Source organism: Eleutherodactylus coqui, chromosome 8, assembly GCF_035609145.1.
Source record: "Eleutherodactylus coqui strain aEleCoq1 chromosome 8, aEleCoq1.hap1, whole genome shotgun sequence".
NCBI lineage: Eukaryota > Metazoa > Chordata > Amphibia > Anura > Eleutherodactylidae > Eleutherodactylus > Eleutherodactylus coqui.
The window spans coordinates 32,283,331-32,300,249 of record NC_089844.1 but is presented as its reverse complement, the minus strand read 5'-3'; the positions used below and the strand labels follow the sequence as shown (position 1 = coordinate 32,300,249).

The 16,919-nt window shown below is 48.1% G+C and overlaps 1 protein-coding gene across 1 annotated transcript in view; it reads left to right on the top strand.

Annotated features, from left to right (window-relative positions):
• Positions 1 to 16,580, top strand: part of WDR12 (WD repeat domain 12) — a 29,788-nt gene extending 13,208 nt beyond the window's left edge. Inside the window, exons 7-13 of the mRNA XM_066575426.1 lie at positions 1,007 to 1,052; positions 6,371 to 6,462; positions 7,166 to 7,306; positions 8,644 to 8,749; positions 9,876 to 10,008; positions 10,101 to 10,173; positions 16,206 to 16,580. Coding sequence (XP_066431523.1) covers positions 1,007 to 1,052; positions 6,371 to 6,462; positions 7,166 to 7,306; positions 8,644 to 8,749; positions 9,876 to 10,008; positions 10,101 to 10,173; positions 16,206 to 16,283 — 669 coding nt within the window. The 3' untranslated portion in view covers positions 16,284 to 16,580. The remainder of the gene's footprint in view (positions 1 to 1,006; positions 1,053 to 6,370; positions 6,463 to 7,165; positions 7,307 to 8,643; positions 8,750 to 9,875; positions 10,009 to 10,100; positions 10,174 to 16,205) is intronic.
• Positions 16,581 to 16,919: the final 339 nt, after the last annotated feature.

Here is a 16,919-nt window from a genome sequence, read left to right as displayed (position 1 = left end):
GTTCTTGCTGTATGCAGTGATGAGTGTCAGGCATCATTTGCTCGACATTCGTCCCGTCTAAATGGGGCTTTAGACGGGACGAGAGTCGTCTAAACGGCTGCATGAGTGCTGACGTCACCAATAAGGCCTGATATCCACTGGGAAAATTAGGCCCTCTGCGGATTCTTCATGCAGAATACCGCAGCGGGTCCCTCCTTTCTCGCGGAGGTGAGGCCTAAAAAGATTTACTTACCTGTCCGGACGCTGCGGATCTTCCCTCCGTCGTGGCCGGATCTTCTTTCTTCTGCCTGGCGGATGTGCTCGGCACACCGGCAGCATGCCGCACGCATGTGCCGTGCAGTCTTTTTTTTTTTTTTTTTTTTGAACTCCTGCTCTCCCGCGCCGGAGAGCAGGTATTCAGCTGCGGGTGTGCTGCGGATCCAGACGGCTTCCATAGGCTTCAATAGAAGCCTGCGGGAGCCCCTCACTAAAATGGAGCATGCCGTGGGTGTTTTCCCGCACACGCAATCCGTGCCTCAAGGGAAAATGACATCCGCAGGTATTTAATTACCTGCGGGTGTCCGATGCATCCCTATGGGGCGCGGATCACGCTGCGGGGGAAATGCTCCAGATTTTAAATTTTATTTTAGCTGTGGACATGAGGCCTAAGGTCGTTGGCACTCGTGTAGAGCATTTAGACAGGCAAGCTTTACCGCTGGATTGCTGGCTTTTCGCTCACATTCTATGAAGCACTGAGCGTTTACGTGCAGCGAGAAGTCAGCGATTCTGCAATGTTTTTATGCTGACTGAAAGTCGGTGATAACGAATAATGAATGAATACGGTAGTAAATAATTTTTTTTTTTTCATTTACACTGGACGATTATCGCTAAAATTCATGCATTTGAATGAAGATTGTCCTGGGTAAATGGCCCTGAACACATGCAACTTAATTCCTAATATTTCATAATTAATGCTTTATAGACAGGATGTTTATGATTTTACGTAACCAGTTTGTCTTGTGATTAGTTTTGCAGTGGATCTTGGGACAAGATGCTGAAGATCTGGTCTGCGGGTTAGTAGAAATGTTAGTAGTAATTGGGTGCTGTAAATCTGCATTCTTCATTATAACCTATTGTTAAATGCATATAGAATATACTGTGTATGTAAGGAGCTAAATATGTTCTCCCATTGCTTACAATGGACCGGCGCTGCTGCCGCCTTCCCCATCGAAAACAATTGGGCTGCAATGCGAGATCACGCAGCCAGATAGAACATGCTGGGATGTTTCTCGCATCGCTGTGTCATCCAGGAAAACATCGCTCATGTGCATGACCCAATTAATAATGGGGCTCATATTTGTGCGTCTTGCAACACACAAATCTTGCATGATTTTATCGGCTGTGTGAAGCCGGCCTTAAGGTCCCTTAAGCTAGGCACCCGTGTTTTTACAGCAGCTTAACCTAAGACCGACATGTGAGTCTCTTGTCAGGAAGAGTCGGATGTCAGCCGTCTAGTGATAGCAGAGTTCTTGCACTAATAGCCAAGAGTGGAGAGGCCTCCAGTCCCGACCGTTTAACCCCTTGCACATCTCAATCAATAACAGTTGTGGCATTTAAGCCTGAGAAAGGCCTCCAGATTTGTCAGGCATGCCAGGCTATCAAATCCTGCCTCCAGCAGGGTCTGATTATTGATTCGTCAAAAGTGCAGTGTACCAGTGATCGACTGATCGCCTCCTCAAGTCCCTATAAGGGACAAGAAAAATGTGTTGTAATAAACTTTATTTAAACTATATTGATTTTTTTTTTTTTTTATTTAAAAAAAAAAAGGAAAAAAACACTTTTTACTTGGAATCCCCCTTTTTATGATGGAACCATTTAACAAAGATAAACATTATGTATCACAGAATTCGTAATGACCGATACTATAAAAATAGCTTTCATTATCTCAGAAGGTGAACAATGTTAAAAACGTGGTACTGTGAACCTCCATCTCCAATAAGATTACACAGTGCTGACAATCCTCATCCGCCTCATTACTCTCTTCTATAGAAGTAATGGTAGTACTGCGAGTCTCGGACGCGGGGCGGTTTACACAGTTGCGACAACAGCGTCCGTTCACATTGCCCCCGCACTTGGGAGAAGTAATTATAGCATGGTGACTCTCGGTATGGGACATGGCTACATAATTACGGTGGCCATTATCCACCTATTTGCCGTCTCCCATGGTGGGAGTAATTGTTGTACTGTGGGTATCTGTATCGGACATGACTATCCAGTCATGCCAAGCAATGTCCATGCTACTACCCCCATTTATAGGAGGAGTAACTGTAGTACTGCGAGCCTATATCTCTTTTGACAACGCAACTATGTCAAATGGTGGTCATGCGGTAACACTATGCTTCATGCCAGTGTGGTGGCTAAGTGGTTGGAGCTGTTGTCCTGCAGCGCTTGAGTCCTGGGATCGGGGGTAACATCTGCATGGAGTATGTGGGTGTCTTTTGACTATGCATCTATAGCGGGCAGGCTGCCTTCTCATTTACCATTCATGCTTGAGGACTCGGGTCATAATTGTAAATATGGCTATCAGGCCAACATATCATCTCATTAGCTACTGCCGAAGTATGTATCTCACGTCATCTGCATGTGAGTCCACGTGGCATTCTTGCCTTCTCTGTAGGTCAAAGATTGAGACTTCTGTTGAACTCGGTAATTGATGGCTTCAGCCATGGTGACAACTTTGTCACTTCATCCCTCCTTCACCCCCTCCATGGAGGGAACAATTGTGTGCGGCTACCCGGTAAGGTAGTATGTGCAATCTCAATAAGCCACATTATCTCCATAATACGAGCCATAACTGTTTGACTACCACTTTTTAATACGATACATTGTTGGGCAGTGATCGTTACCATTAGTTGGCCACTTTCTTCTTTCATAAAGGAATATCTATATTACTGTGTGACACAGAACCCATGTGACCCATAGTGCTACCATCCATACCACAAGTACAATACATACATTGTCTTCTTTCAGCCTAACATACTATGTCCATCTAGTTCAGCCTGTTTCCACCCCCCTTTGTTGATCCAGAGGAAGACAAAAAAAACCAAAACAATGAGGCAGAAGCCAATTAGCCCTTTTGGGGGGAAATATTCCTTCCTGACTCCATAATGGCAATCAGAATAATCCCTGGATAAACGTTTGAAGGTTTCTACCTAACTCCAAGCCCCGGATTAACAAACCCGCTGGTTATTTAATGTCTATATCCTCTAATATCATAGCACTCTAGAAAGACATCTAGTCCCCTCTTAAACTTCTCCATTGATTATGTCATCACCACATCCTCAGGCAGAGTTCCACACTCTCAATGCTCTTACAGTAAAGAACCCCCTTCTGTGATTGCGATGAAACACATGTTATGATCGGTACCAGATGAGCTTGCTGTCACAGCATAGGTTCTCATGCCTACTGAACTCTGACGGCTTACTCGTCTCACCTGCCATACAATCTCATTAAAGTCCTCCCATGTGGGAGTATTTACGTCACTGGTAATCTTGGTACCAGCATCTATTCGAGTGTCTGTCTTCTCACTCCCCCAGTCCTGGTGACAATAATTGCCCTCCCTTCTCAGCCTATTTTCTTATGATGTTGCTACTTTACACTAGTGTAGATCATTAATCCTTTACTTTCGCCATACCCTACCTATCACTATGCCAAATTCTGAAAATCCTTGGTAGCAGAGTAGTCGAGTTGCACAATACTCTGTGATGGCCTGATTTGAAGCCCAACCTTTCACAGCTTGGGTTCCTTCATGATCTTGTCTCGGTAATACTGAGGTGGATTCTTGAAGCTCTTCCCGTCGGCACACCTATCTGGTAAAGACTGCCTCCTCTTAACTGCACAATGCACCAGCTGCGCTAAATGGTTTTCCCCAGCTTTACCTTCCCATGGTGATCCTTCCCTTAGGAAGAGTTGGGTGTCTGTATGAAACCTATACACTGCTAATGTACATCTGACGGGTACATTCACTGGTATCCTTCTACCAGTAGTATTGCCTATGTTCCCAGTGTGCTGAGTGTTAAAACCTACATTCCCCCCCCCCCCCCTTCACCCTGGGGATAAAACATAGACTCTGCATAATAACTGACGGTAGGTTTATCCCATCGTATCTGCTACCTTTGTACCTGTGGTTAAGGTGTCGGGCATACAGTCTTTAGGACTGCTCCGGGAGGATTTATCCTTTGTGCATGATACAAACTCATCACTCGGTTTCTGCCCTTGCGATCACTTGTTTAGTTCGGAAGGGGGGCGCTCATTGGGCACTCTCTTCCTTTGAGATCCACCTCTTAAAAAACAAAAACAAAAAAACAACCTGATCTTTATCCCTACTAGCTCTCTTCCCTCCTAGGAGTCGTTGTGCCTGGATGGAACAGCCTCAGTCTCGTCGTTCCTTGGATCTGTTCACTCTCCAAGAGGTCTACTGCCCCTCTAGGGTTTTCCCAGGCATTCCCTTTTGTCCCAGGACAGATCCTACAAGCATCCTGTCTTGGGATCACCATCTCTCTTGTTCTTGGTACCATTCTGTCCTTCAGGTGCCAGAAAAGATTTGCTTTATTAGACCAGTCAAAGCAGATTGTAGCAATAGTATACCTAGCCAACCGGGTATGCACAACCCGCCCCCCCCCCCCCCCCCCAAAAAAAAAAACATGGCTGTGCCGAACTAAGTACCATGCTACAGCTTGACTGACTTTCTGTCTCTAAGTGTGCATAGCCAGCTTCAGCTGTCAAGAACACAGCAGTCCACCGCCTGGGTCCTGCTATTCTGGAGCAGGTCAAGATTTTATTGTTTTTTTAAGTTTTGGTTCAACCATGATCGAGGTTTGCCCTTACCTTGCTGGTAGCAAATCGGAGAAAACACAGTATTTTCTTCTTTTGCCCTTCTCCTGTTCTTCAGCCCCTTCAACTCTTTCTCCCTTCAACTCTTACAGTAATCAGCTGTCGTTGGTAAGCAGGTCTCTACCTGTACTTACCGCTGCCTCGTCTGTCCATACCTGTTTTTCAGCAGGGTGTCGCTCCTATTGGACAAGGACATCATGCCAGTCATTTTTTTTTTTATGTACACACCGCTGATGCACCTGTTGCTTGCTTACGCCCACCGGGCACAACAGGCCGAACACAGCACATTCTTCCCACCCTCTTCGGAATGTCCCAAGGTCTTGCTGTGTCTCCCAATAACACGGACGTAAAAAGTGGATTTTTTTTGTTACGGATTGTAAAATCCCTTTCTTGTTACGTTCATTGGGTACACAGCACCATCCCAGTTGGTTATTCTTTACTAGCACTAGTGGTGTTTTTTCTCACCAAGTAATTTTCAATCTGGCCTGATTTTGTTTAGTTTTTTTGCCTATAGTTATTTATTAAAAGTTATGCTCTGTATTGATTAACTTCATATGTGTTTCATTTCTCTCCTACTGCTTATGTACAAACTGATTTAGCTTGGTGCCTGCAGGAGGGGTATAGCTGGTAGGGGGACTAACACTTCATGCTTGGTGTCACCTCCTAGTGGCAGCAGCTATGCCCAAGGTCTTGCTGTGTCCTCCAATGAACGTACACTAGAGAGGAGTACAAAAAAACGGAACAGCAGTGAGAAATCTGTAGGAACAGACTTGCCTGATGTGGTGGCGTCGCCCCTGCACCTGTGTGGTGAACATGACCCCTTAAAGCCCGGTTAGTATTGCATATGGACCTCAATGGGTGGTGAAAGAGTCTCCATCTAGCATGGACATCCATTATGGAGAGCGTCAATCACAGGCCGTCTGTCCAAACCAATAGTTTGGAGTCAGCACAGCACAGATGATGTGAAAACTAAAAAGGCAGAAAGCGTTGGCAGCGTCACGGGATGCGCCGGCCGCGTCATTAGACGCGATAGGCGGAGAAGCGTTTTCACGCTATCTTCCGCTGTGCTACAGCGGAAGATAGCATGAATGGACAGCTTCCATTGACTGCAATAGAAGCTATCCGTGCGTACACCAGCAGCAAATAGAACATGCCGCAGGTGAGGACGTGATTTCACGGTGTGGAATTCCACACCGTGAGCATTGCGCTATTAGGCTCAATAGAACCTAATAGCTGCGGGGCAACGCCGCGGAAATCCGCCCGTGGGAATTAGCCCTTACTCATTCCTGTCCTCTGGATTACCAGAATAAATTCAGGATATGTATACTGCGCAGAAAGCGCTGTTTAAAAAAACAAAACTGCTGTTTTTCGTTTGTCTTCAAAAAATGCCAAGGGTTCCTGACATTGGGGGTCCGGTTGGTGTAGAGGGTAAAAATAAGGCTCCACAAAATAACTTTATGGGCAGAAACAGAGGTCTGATGAGTCTCTTGATTTGCAGTACCCACATATGAAGAAGACGAAGACGAAGGTGAAGAAAAATCAAACCATCCAAGGAAGAAACAGAAGACTGACCATCTTGGGTTGACAAGGGTAAGTTTAGGCGACTGGAGAAGGGTTACTCCTGATTTTCTTACACCAGTGTCAGTTATAGGATTATATTGATAGCAATCGGGATCTTGACCAAGATTTCATCATGTGCGGCAAGGTCCTGAGTAGTCATCATTGTCCTAGTAAATTTGCTTGCAATGTGCTCTACTTTGTTTTCCATGGCCGGCATAAGGCTCTTGTGTAAAGGCTGCTCTAAAATGATTTTTCTTAAATGGGTTGTGCCAAGTTCTAAAGTTCTCCACAAGATAGAGATTAACTTGATGGTTGGTCGGGGTTCAACCACTGGGAACCCCACCGTTACTGAGATCAGAGGTCTCTGCAGGAAGGGAGTGCATGCAGCTTCATTCATTTCAATGGGAGCGTCGGAGGTTGCTGAATATAAGCACTCAGTAATCTCCGGCGCTCCAAACTTGAAATAAACGGAGCGGCAGTGTATGTGCATGACTTCCTTTGATGCAGGGACATTCAGGACCCCCATTCACAACCCCTTTTTAAAGGAGCCATGTTGTAATGCATAAAAAAGTTCTGATCAGAAAAGACTTGCTTTTGTTACTCCCTGCATTTGGTTTTCCATGCAGTGCTTGCTAAAAACTGGGATTTGAGTGATGAGTATCACAAGTAGAGGGACTTGTGAAACCTATGATATCCAAGACAAATGGTATTCTAAAATCATATTTTTTCTTAGACCCCAATTCTTACTCTCTCTGGACACAATGAAGCCATTTCTTCGGTCCTGTGGTCTGACACGGATGAGATTTGCAGTGCATCGTGGGATCACACAATCAAACTGTGGGACATTGAAGCAGGGGAAATGAAAACCACCTTGGTAAGAATGGCATAGAATAGAGGTATAGGTTTAATTTACTACTTAGGGGTTCTTCAGTCCTTGTGCTAAAATCACATCAGTTGGCAAGAGGGAGCCCTGGACTGGGGCCATCCTCTAGGCGGGAGCCCTGGACTGGGGCCATCCTCTAGGCGGCAGCCCTGGACTGGGGCCATCCTCTAGGCGGCAGCCCTGGACTGGGGCCATCCTCTAGGCGGCAGCCCTGGACTGGGGCCATCCTCTAGGCGGCAGCCCTGGACTGGGGCCATGCTCTAGGCGGCAGCCCTGGACTGGGGCCATGCTCTAGGCGGCAGCCCTGGACTGGGGCCATGCTCTAGGCGGCAGCCCTGGACTGGGGCCATGCTCTAGGCGGCAGCCCTGGACTGGGGCCATGCTCTAGGCGGCAGCCCTGGACTGGGGCCATGCTCTAGGCGGCAGCCCTGGACTGGGGCCATGCTCTAGGCGGCAGCCCTGGACTGGGGCCATGCTCTAGGCGGCAGCCCTGGACTGGGGCCATGCTCTAGGCGGCAGCCCTGGACTGGGGCCATGCTCTAGGCGGCAGCCCTGGACTGGGGCCATGCTCTAGGCGGCAGCCCTGGACTGGGGCCATGCTCTAGGCGGCAGCCCTGGACTGGGGCCATGCTCTAGGCGGCAGCCCTGGATGCGTATACTAGGACACTGCGTATACCCATGTGAATGGACGAGAAAACGCTAAATTAGATCGGGACTTGTTCATGGCTTTTTTCCTTTCCACACATTTTTTTGCCGCATAACAATGAATATGATCGTGTGAATAAGCCCTAAGACTCACTTTTTAGTGCATAAAAAAAAAAATACATCAAAATTTTTACACTTTAAGCTGTGTTAAAAAAATAAAATCCCCCAGTAAGGCCTCCTGCAGACGGCCGGGTCAGATCCGGCTGCAAGAATTCTCACAGAGGGGTTCAAGCCGTGCCCCTGCAGTGACCCCCACGGCTCACCTCCTCTGGAATCTCCTCCGCTCTGTGTACTGGCTGCCGTCCAGTTGCCACATGCACAGGGCAGAGCCGGCGCGGCAGCCATGACGTTTCTGTGCGAGGCTCACACAGATATAGGGCATGCCGCGGTTTGTTTACCACGCATGTTTTCACGCAGGTAAATCGTGTCGGTCTGCATAGGATTACATAAACTCATGCAATTCTATGGCAGCGGGCACAGGTGGAAATTGTGCTGGAAATCCCGCCGCAGAATTCTCGCCTGTGTGCATTCACCCTCAATAGAGTTTTTTTTTTTTATATAGCTGGTGGCTGTAATGTGTGATGAAATCGAAGTTAGTGCCTTTTCTTTTTGTATTCTATCAGACTGGAAGCAAAGTATTTAACTGTATTTCCTACTCACCGCTGTGCAAGCGACTGGCATCTGGCAGCACAGACAGACACATCCGTCTATGGGATCCAAGAACTAAAGGTCAGTCCTCGTACTCCGGTGACTTTTTTTTCCTAACTTGGAAAATGACACTTATTTAACCCTTTGCAATCCAATTTTGGATTCAGGGTTTCCTAGGGGGCTTTCTCTTTCTGCCATTTTATAATGGCGCCATCTGCTGGCTAGAGCCAGTACTGCAGTATGTGCCATGCCGGAGAGGCCGCCGCCGCCAACAGAGCAGCCAGTAATATACAGTAAGAATACCCTGCTGGACGTCTTCCGACATTGGAAGCTGTACAGGCTTTAATCAGAATGTCTTCAGACAGTGGATTGGAAAGGGTTAAAAAGGGGTTTTCCATCTCAGAAAGAAAACCATCGCCTAGCTCCTGCTAACACTGGCTGGGGCCAATAGCTTGTTATACAGCATGCAGCGCTATGGAAATCCCAACTGTATAAAACTGGCTTGTAGACCAAGGTGGAATAATGGGAATCCCTGAAGGCCCTTTTACACGTAGCAATCCTCATGTAAATGAAGGAGTAGGTTGCATGATAATGGTTAGGTGTAGTGCATGCAGTGAACGAATGATCAGTGATTAATCATTAGATTATTGCTGATTTGATTTTTCATGCCGACTTAAATCATCGCGCATCTGCTGCTGCTTTGTATAAGTGGCAGAAGGGTTAACTAGAGGCCTGGTTATCTTTCAAATAACAATCTAAACTATCCAATTGAAAAGGGGTTATCCAGTCCTAAATTATTGCTGGGCTGTTCTTAGGATCAGCCGTCAAGAGGATCCGTAGCGTTCAGCCACCTGGGACCCCTGTTGATCAGCTGATCGCCAGGCCAGAGTGCTAGTGCCCTGAGGTGAATTCTGCAGGCAGCAGTTAGCCCTGTGCCAACTCTAGTGGCCAGGCTTCATATTGCAGGCATTCACTTCAATGGGAACATTGCCTGTAATACCAAACCTGCCCACTGCATTGAGAACGGAGCTGTCCACTTCTGTCAGAGATCACTTAGGGCACAGCTGATCGGCGATGATCCTAAGTGCCAGACCCCTCCAAATCTACAATGGATGACCTTTCCTAAGAAAAGGCTAGCAGTATTTTACGACTGGACAACACCTTTAAGTTTTATTAGACAATTCATGAATTTGACTTTCCCATACAGATGGGTCGCTGGTTCTGCTGTCCTTAACATCTCACAGAGGTTGGGTAACTGCAGTAAAATGGTCACCCACCAATGAGGAGCAACTTGTGTCTGGATCTCTGGACAACGTTGTGAAGCTCTGGGACACCAGGAGGTAGGAGGCTACATACATTGTCCATGTCCAATGTAGCTCAGTGCTTGTTCCCTCCTGGTATTTAGCTCTGCTCCTTCTGCCCGTTTCTACAGTTGTAAAGCTCCTCTTTATGATCTCGCTGCACATGAAGATAAAGTTTTAAGTGTTGACTGGACAGAACACGGGGTAAGAACTTGACTCATCCTTTGTTTCTTCACTTATTTAGTGGTCTGAACCTTTTAGAACACGCTTATTATAATGAAACTAGACTATGTATTCAGTCCTCTGATATATATTTATTTTAAAGTGACCCTCCAGACCTGGGCAAACCAAGATGGCGGCACCACTTCACTGACGAGTGTGTATTAGTATGCATCATTAGTCTAGGACACTACACACTGCTTTGACGGGTTAGTGCTGTTTACCTGGGCAACACTGACCAATCAAAGCGGCATGTAGTGTCTTTGACTAGTGTGCTTTAGTAGGCATCATTAGTCTGTGAAGTGGTACCGCCATCTTGGTTTGTCCGGGACCAAAGGTTCGTTTTAAGCATGGTGCAGATTTTGGGCCAAACACAGGAGCAGATATATCTAAAAAGCAGCTTGAGAGAGTATATTTTAGGAGAACGCTGCATTGCGCTGTTGTTCTTGGAATTGTATGAATACATTGACAATTGGGGTGTTTCTAGTCAGTGGCTTAAAACGTAAAATCGGTATCGCCACATCCATAAAAGTCCAAATTATTTAAATAACTAGATTTTGTAAGAACTTGCCATAAAATCTCTTTCATCTTGTTCATTGGGGGACACAGCAAAGACCTTGGGTATAGCTTCTGCCACTAGGAGGTGACACTAAGCACAAAAAGTGTTAAGTCCTCCCACTAGCTATACCCCCCTGCAGCATCGTGCTAGCTCAGTTTGTATGCAAGCAGTAGAAGCAGCCAGTAGGATACAACATAGGTAATAAACAAAAATACTCACGAACTGTAACTCATTCCAACACCGTGTGCGACTGCACCGAGGATCCTCCCACTGAGGCCGTCTGCAGGCGGCCGGGTCGGATCCAGCTGCGAGAATTTTCGCAGCGGGACCCAACCAGCAACCCTGCAGAGAGCAGCGCGGCACTCACTTGCTCCCACGGCTCCGGATCTTTAAAGGGCTGGCTACTGGGCAATCGGCGCAGACCGGAGCCGGCGGCCGGGGAGTGAGATTTCTGTGCGGGCCTCTGCGAGCCCCCCACAGTAGAGCGTGCCACGATTTGTTTTCTGCACGTGATTTTGCCACAGGTGGAAATTCTGCAGAATTGCTGCCCGTGTGCAGGGGGCCTAAGGAGTATATGTTACAGTCCTAATACCAGACTGGGTGGGTGCTGTGTCCCCCAATGAACAAGACGAGAGAGATTTTACGGTAAGTTTTCTCGTCTGTTATCATTAAGGGACACAGCAAAGACCTTGGGACGTTCTAGAGCAGTACCCAATGGGGTGGGAAAATTGCATGAGTAAGGAAGCAAATCTGCTCTTTAACTGCAACTAACATACATGGATGATTAGTTATCCAGCATGCTCCGAAACGGAGCATAAAGGGGCCTAAGTGACGGCCACATCCATCCTCCGGAGAAAAAACTCCTGATAAGGAGCTTCCAACAAGGCGCCCGCTGTCCAAGTACTATGAGCCGTAACACTGCTTGAGAATATAACTGCCTGGCACTGTCACCCTGTACTGTCGTGAAGTAGAGTCAGTGCAAGAAGTCCCCTCGGATTTGCCGAGACTACCATCAGCGCGCCCGTGTGATGATGAATTCTACCTGAGAGAGGTACTCTTGTGTAGTCAGACCCCGCCCTCTTGCCGCCAGAGCGCTCCTCGACCAAGGCACTACCGCGAAAAGTGCCCACCGGATACTTTACTGAAGTGGACCCCCATACCAACGGCAGTGGGAGAATATCCCACAGGTCGATAACGACAGTCTCCTGATGACAACCTTCGGTACAAAGTCAGCGTCCAAAACAACGCTGTGGGGCCATCAGCGTCGACACTTAGGGGAGTTACATGCCTTCCAATATTCGACCTCGTTGTACGTCAGCTTCCATATAACTGCAGGTTATCAATATCACCTTCCCAGTCCAGCTGCGAGGGAGAAAGCGGGACGATTCCAGACGCCAATGAAGAAAAAACTCCTTGTGATTCCTAACCGTTTCTGGTCGAAGAAGCTTGTGACGGAAGGTTTCAGGTTCCTGGTTACCTTTTGACTATCTTGAAGGAGTCATCTTTGCAGCTGACTGCCAGCAGAATGTGGGGGACCCAGGACCCCAAGACTGAACTCTGGTCCCAGGCCATATAGCTGAAGCGCAGCATGGCTCTAATGCTGCATATCCTACGGCCCCATCCATGCCATGGACTTGTGTCAAAAGATCCTTCAACCCCATATCCTGGGTCATGCCCACAACATTCATCCTCAGCATGGGATCTTGGGCTCCCAAAGAAGTGTAGTTTTGGCTTGGGACTGACGGAGTGGTTAACTAGGGTTGGTCCTGTACCGACGTATCGGTGCAACTGCATGAAACCACTAGGCACAAGGCGTTGGCAGCAATGTAAGGGCACACCGGTACGGAAATCTCACTGGTCCCTTTTGAAGTAACCTCAGTAGTGGAAAGGGACGATCCCCAAGGATTGCCAACAGTACAAGTATAGAATGTCTTACGGCCTCCTGCAAGCAATAATGCAGAAGGATCACAGCGTGCGCCTGGATCCATCAAACTTAACTCCCTTGGACATGTTAACTTCCTTATGTGATCCGTGGCGAATGCTCAAGTAGCTAAATGAGAGACTGCTCTGACTTAAGAGTTCTCCTTATTACCCGTATCTGCCCATCCACAATAGAGGGGAAACGTGGGCTGTTCTGCACCCATCAGGGGCAGCAGGGCACTCTGTCTCAACCCGTATCATGCCTGTAGGCTATCCTCGTTCGAACGCATGCGGCTGATTTGCGTAAGCTCACTGGCTGCAGAGCAGAGAGGAGGCGCGATGTGTTTGCCGAGTTCCTATAACTAGTACTCTTTCCATCTGGAAGGTACCGCCGGTCTCAGCAAGGCTGGAGGAAGCCAATAGGCCGTTTGACAATCTTGTTCATAGGACGAGACGTATTCTGGGCGGCTGCCAACTGTAATGAGTGCACGTAGTACGGGGCTCTACTGCGGTAGATTGGGTGCAGGTTACCACTGGTGGGCAGCGACCGGGTAGCTAGCCGTTAGGGCAGGCTAATCCCTGTCCACGTGTCCTCCTGGACACGGACACTGCATTATGTTGCCTGCAGGGAAGTGCAGGAGGGTGCAGAGAGCTACCGCTAGGGAGGGTTCGACCGGATCCAGACCAGACATGAGCAAAGATGTGTCAAGGGAAACCCCGTGTAAGAGCTACTTCCAGAGGAAGATACCACATGTGTCAGCAAGCCTGGAGCAATGCTGACCATCAGTTCGAGCTCTCGTTCGTAGGACAAGATATTCTCCGGCTGAATGTAACTCTCGTACTGTAGTGAGCGCGCACAAAGCACATGGCTGTGGCCGCCCATCCGCGAGTCATCCTGGACTCAGACACCGCGGTACGTCTGGTTGCAGGGAACTGCATGAGAGGCATCCGGAGAGCCTGACGATAGGAATGGCTTCACCAGACCGGAGCATACATGAGGAGTGAAAAGTTCAGGTAATTCCCTGAGCACAGTATTCCTTCCGGTATGGAAGGTACCACAGGTCTCGGGCAGCCCGGAGTACTGCTGACAAAAGTTTGCGCACTGTTGTCGCAGACGAGGTATTCTGCGACTGGGTGTAATCTCTTATCGTAGCAAGAGCGCACCATATGTAGCTCTGTCCGGCCCTATCCTCGTGTCATCCTGGGTCGCAGGAGTGGCACATGAACTACAGTTAGTGAAGGCTCAACCCAGTGCGGAGCGGACACGCGGTATGGAAGGTACTACAGGATTCAGCACGCCCGGGGTAATGCTGACAACCAGTTTGGACACTGTTGTCAGTAGGAAAAAATCCTTGCTGTTGGCTGAAATCTCGTGCTGCAGCAAGAGCGCATATAGTATGTGGCTCTGACCGGCCCGTTCGCTGGTCATCCTGGATGCGGACACTGCTGTAGGCTGGCTAACGATAACAGGGGAGCTAGTAGGCAGCCAATGTTCAACCCAGGTTGGGCAGACAAGAGGAGCCATGAGGCCAGGGACTCCCTGTTTGAGCACTCCTTGGGTATGGAAGGTGCTACAGGACTCAGCAAGCCCGGGTAATGCTGACCATCAGTTTGGACGCTGTTAACAGTAAGACGAGATATCTTTTGCTGGATGTATCTCGTACTGCAGTGAGAGGGCACTTGGCATGTGGCTCTGGTCGTCCCCGTCCACATGTCATCCTGGGCATGGGTGCTCCGGAACGCTGGCTGCAGGGAACTGCAGAAGGGGGCAATAGGGGAGCTACCAAGGCAAGGCTCAAGCCGGTCCGGAGCACAGTATAGCTGCGTACCCAGTGGCGACAACCGCAATTAACAAAATTCCCAGCGGGGACGTACAAAGGCCGCAATGGCGCTGCCGTGCATGCAGCGACTGGCGACTGCAGCCGCGTAACGACTAAAAAACTGCGGCCGCCTTTTAACTGTGACCGTACTCATGACCTATAGCTGTGCGCTGGTCAAAATTAATGGTCACGTGGCAGCAACATCCAGTGCATGCAGCAAGAGGAGCTGCATCTCGCTGCAAACACGTGTGGCCACAATTTTACATGCCCGCGGCAGCACTAGGAAAACAGTGTAAGGAAGAGGGAATGAGCTTGTGAAATATGTGATCGCGCGGCAGGAAAGTCAAAATGCCCGCACGCTACCTGTGGCCGCATGCACCCACCGTGGACGAGGGTGGCATACTCCCCCTACTCGGAGGTCCAACGCTGGAGCCACAGTATGCCCCCAAAACGAGCTGCAGGCGCAGCGGTCTACTCATAAGCAGTAGGTGCACTCAGGGGCCACAGCCCAAGCCGTGGGTGGCATAATAAAAGGCAAACACACGAGCCGCAGGCGGCAAAAAACACCAGCCGCGGGTGGCAATGACAAACAGCGAGCGGCTCGCAGGAGCTGCAAAACACAAGACCGTTGCAGGCGAAGCCACAAAAACAAGAAGCACCTGGCGACACCCATTGCGGACCGCACGGCAGTGGACTAATAAAATAGACTCACATACTTACCTCTTGACCAGGGTAGGTGGCTTCCCGGTCTTTCCTCCTACGACACTAAGCAAAAAACTGAGCTGGCACGATGCTTGCAGGGGGAGGGGATAGCTAGTGGGAGGAGTTAACACTTTTATGCTTAGTGTCGCCTCCTAGTGGCAGAAGCTATACCCACGGTCTTTGCTGTGTCCCCTAACGATATAGATGAGAAAGTCTTATTCATCCATACAGTGAAAAGCAGAAGTAATTCTGTAACGCCAGTATTGCAGGGTTCGTTTTTGTCACTCTGTTATTTGAAAAATAGAATAAAAAGTGATTAAATAATTGTATGCGCCCCCTAATGGGACCAATAAAACCTTCAGCTCGCCCTGTAAATATACGAGCCATAACAGCGCCCGATCGCCAAAAATTTAATTGTGGTGACAAAAAGCACTCTTACAAAACATTTTTTTTTTTGGAAAACATAAAACAAACCCTAGAAATGTGGTATTACCATAATAATTGTACTGACCCACAGAATGATAACTCCTCTTTACTGTGCCATGAATGCTGTAAAAAGAACCCAACCATCCCGCCCCTCACCTAAAAATGATGATAAACTTTATTTATTTAGTGCCAACATACTCCACAGCGCTAAAAATAGTGGACTTGCATTTTTTTTTATTTCATCCCACTTATTACGCTTATGGACTGAGCTGATGTGTGTAGGCAGCTCCGCTTCCCCTGCAGTGGACAGATTTGGTATTACAGGCCATTTACTTCAATGGATAATCTATCAATAGTTTACAACGCCTTTTAAGTAACATTGTTGAAACCAGATTTTAGACGGGATGTACATTTTTCCTTTAATAGGCACAACCACTGGAAAGGGAGTAGCTTGTACTCGGTTTGGGTAGCATATTTCAAGCGTTGGGGGGGGGGGGGTTCCTCTTACATAGTGTTAATTTTATTTGGTTACGGAGAAATGTAAAACTGCATTGTTTTTTTCATACTGTAACGTTTGTTGCTTTCTACAGCTGATCCTAAGCGGAGGGGCAGACAACAAGCTGTATTCTTACAGATACACCGCACCGCCTTCAGATGTCGGTGCGTGAACGGCCCCGTGGTGCAGTCATGTGATGAACGGAAGAGATTTTTTACCGCTACAAGGTCTATTGTAAATGAAGCTGTCTGAACAACGCAAGCTTTTTAATACTAGAGTATATTTGTACAGAGAGAACCAGGAGTTTGTATTTGCTGTTGCAGTTGTCTTTGGTTAATGTTCACTTGTTTCTTTTTTTTTTCTCCTGTTGGGGAATTGTCTTAAGATTAGAGATGAGCGAATGTTCTCGTTTTGGGCGATTTCGCAATCGAGCACCACTTTTTTCGAGTAACTGACTACTCGGGCGAAAAGATTCGGGGGGTGGGTAGCAGTGGGGAACAGGGGGAGCTCTCCCCCCCCACTCCCCTCTGCAACGCCCTGCTCTCCTCCGCCGCCCCCCCCCCCCCCCCCCGAATCTTTTCGCCCGAATAGTCAGTTACTCGAAAAAAAGTGGTGCTCGAGTCCAAAAACACCCGAACCGAGTACGCTCGCTCATCTCTACTTAAGATGCAACATTTTGGTCGGCCCCACAATTCTAACTTCAGACCTCACACTTTCAATCCATGTTATTTTTTTGTTAATTACCTTATGGAACCAGAGTTGTCATCACTTGTGTGTTTTGCAAACAGAAGTTACTGTACCTGACTCC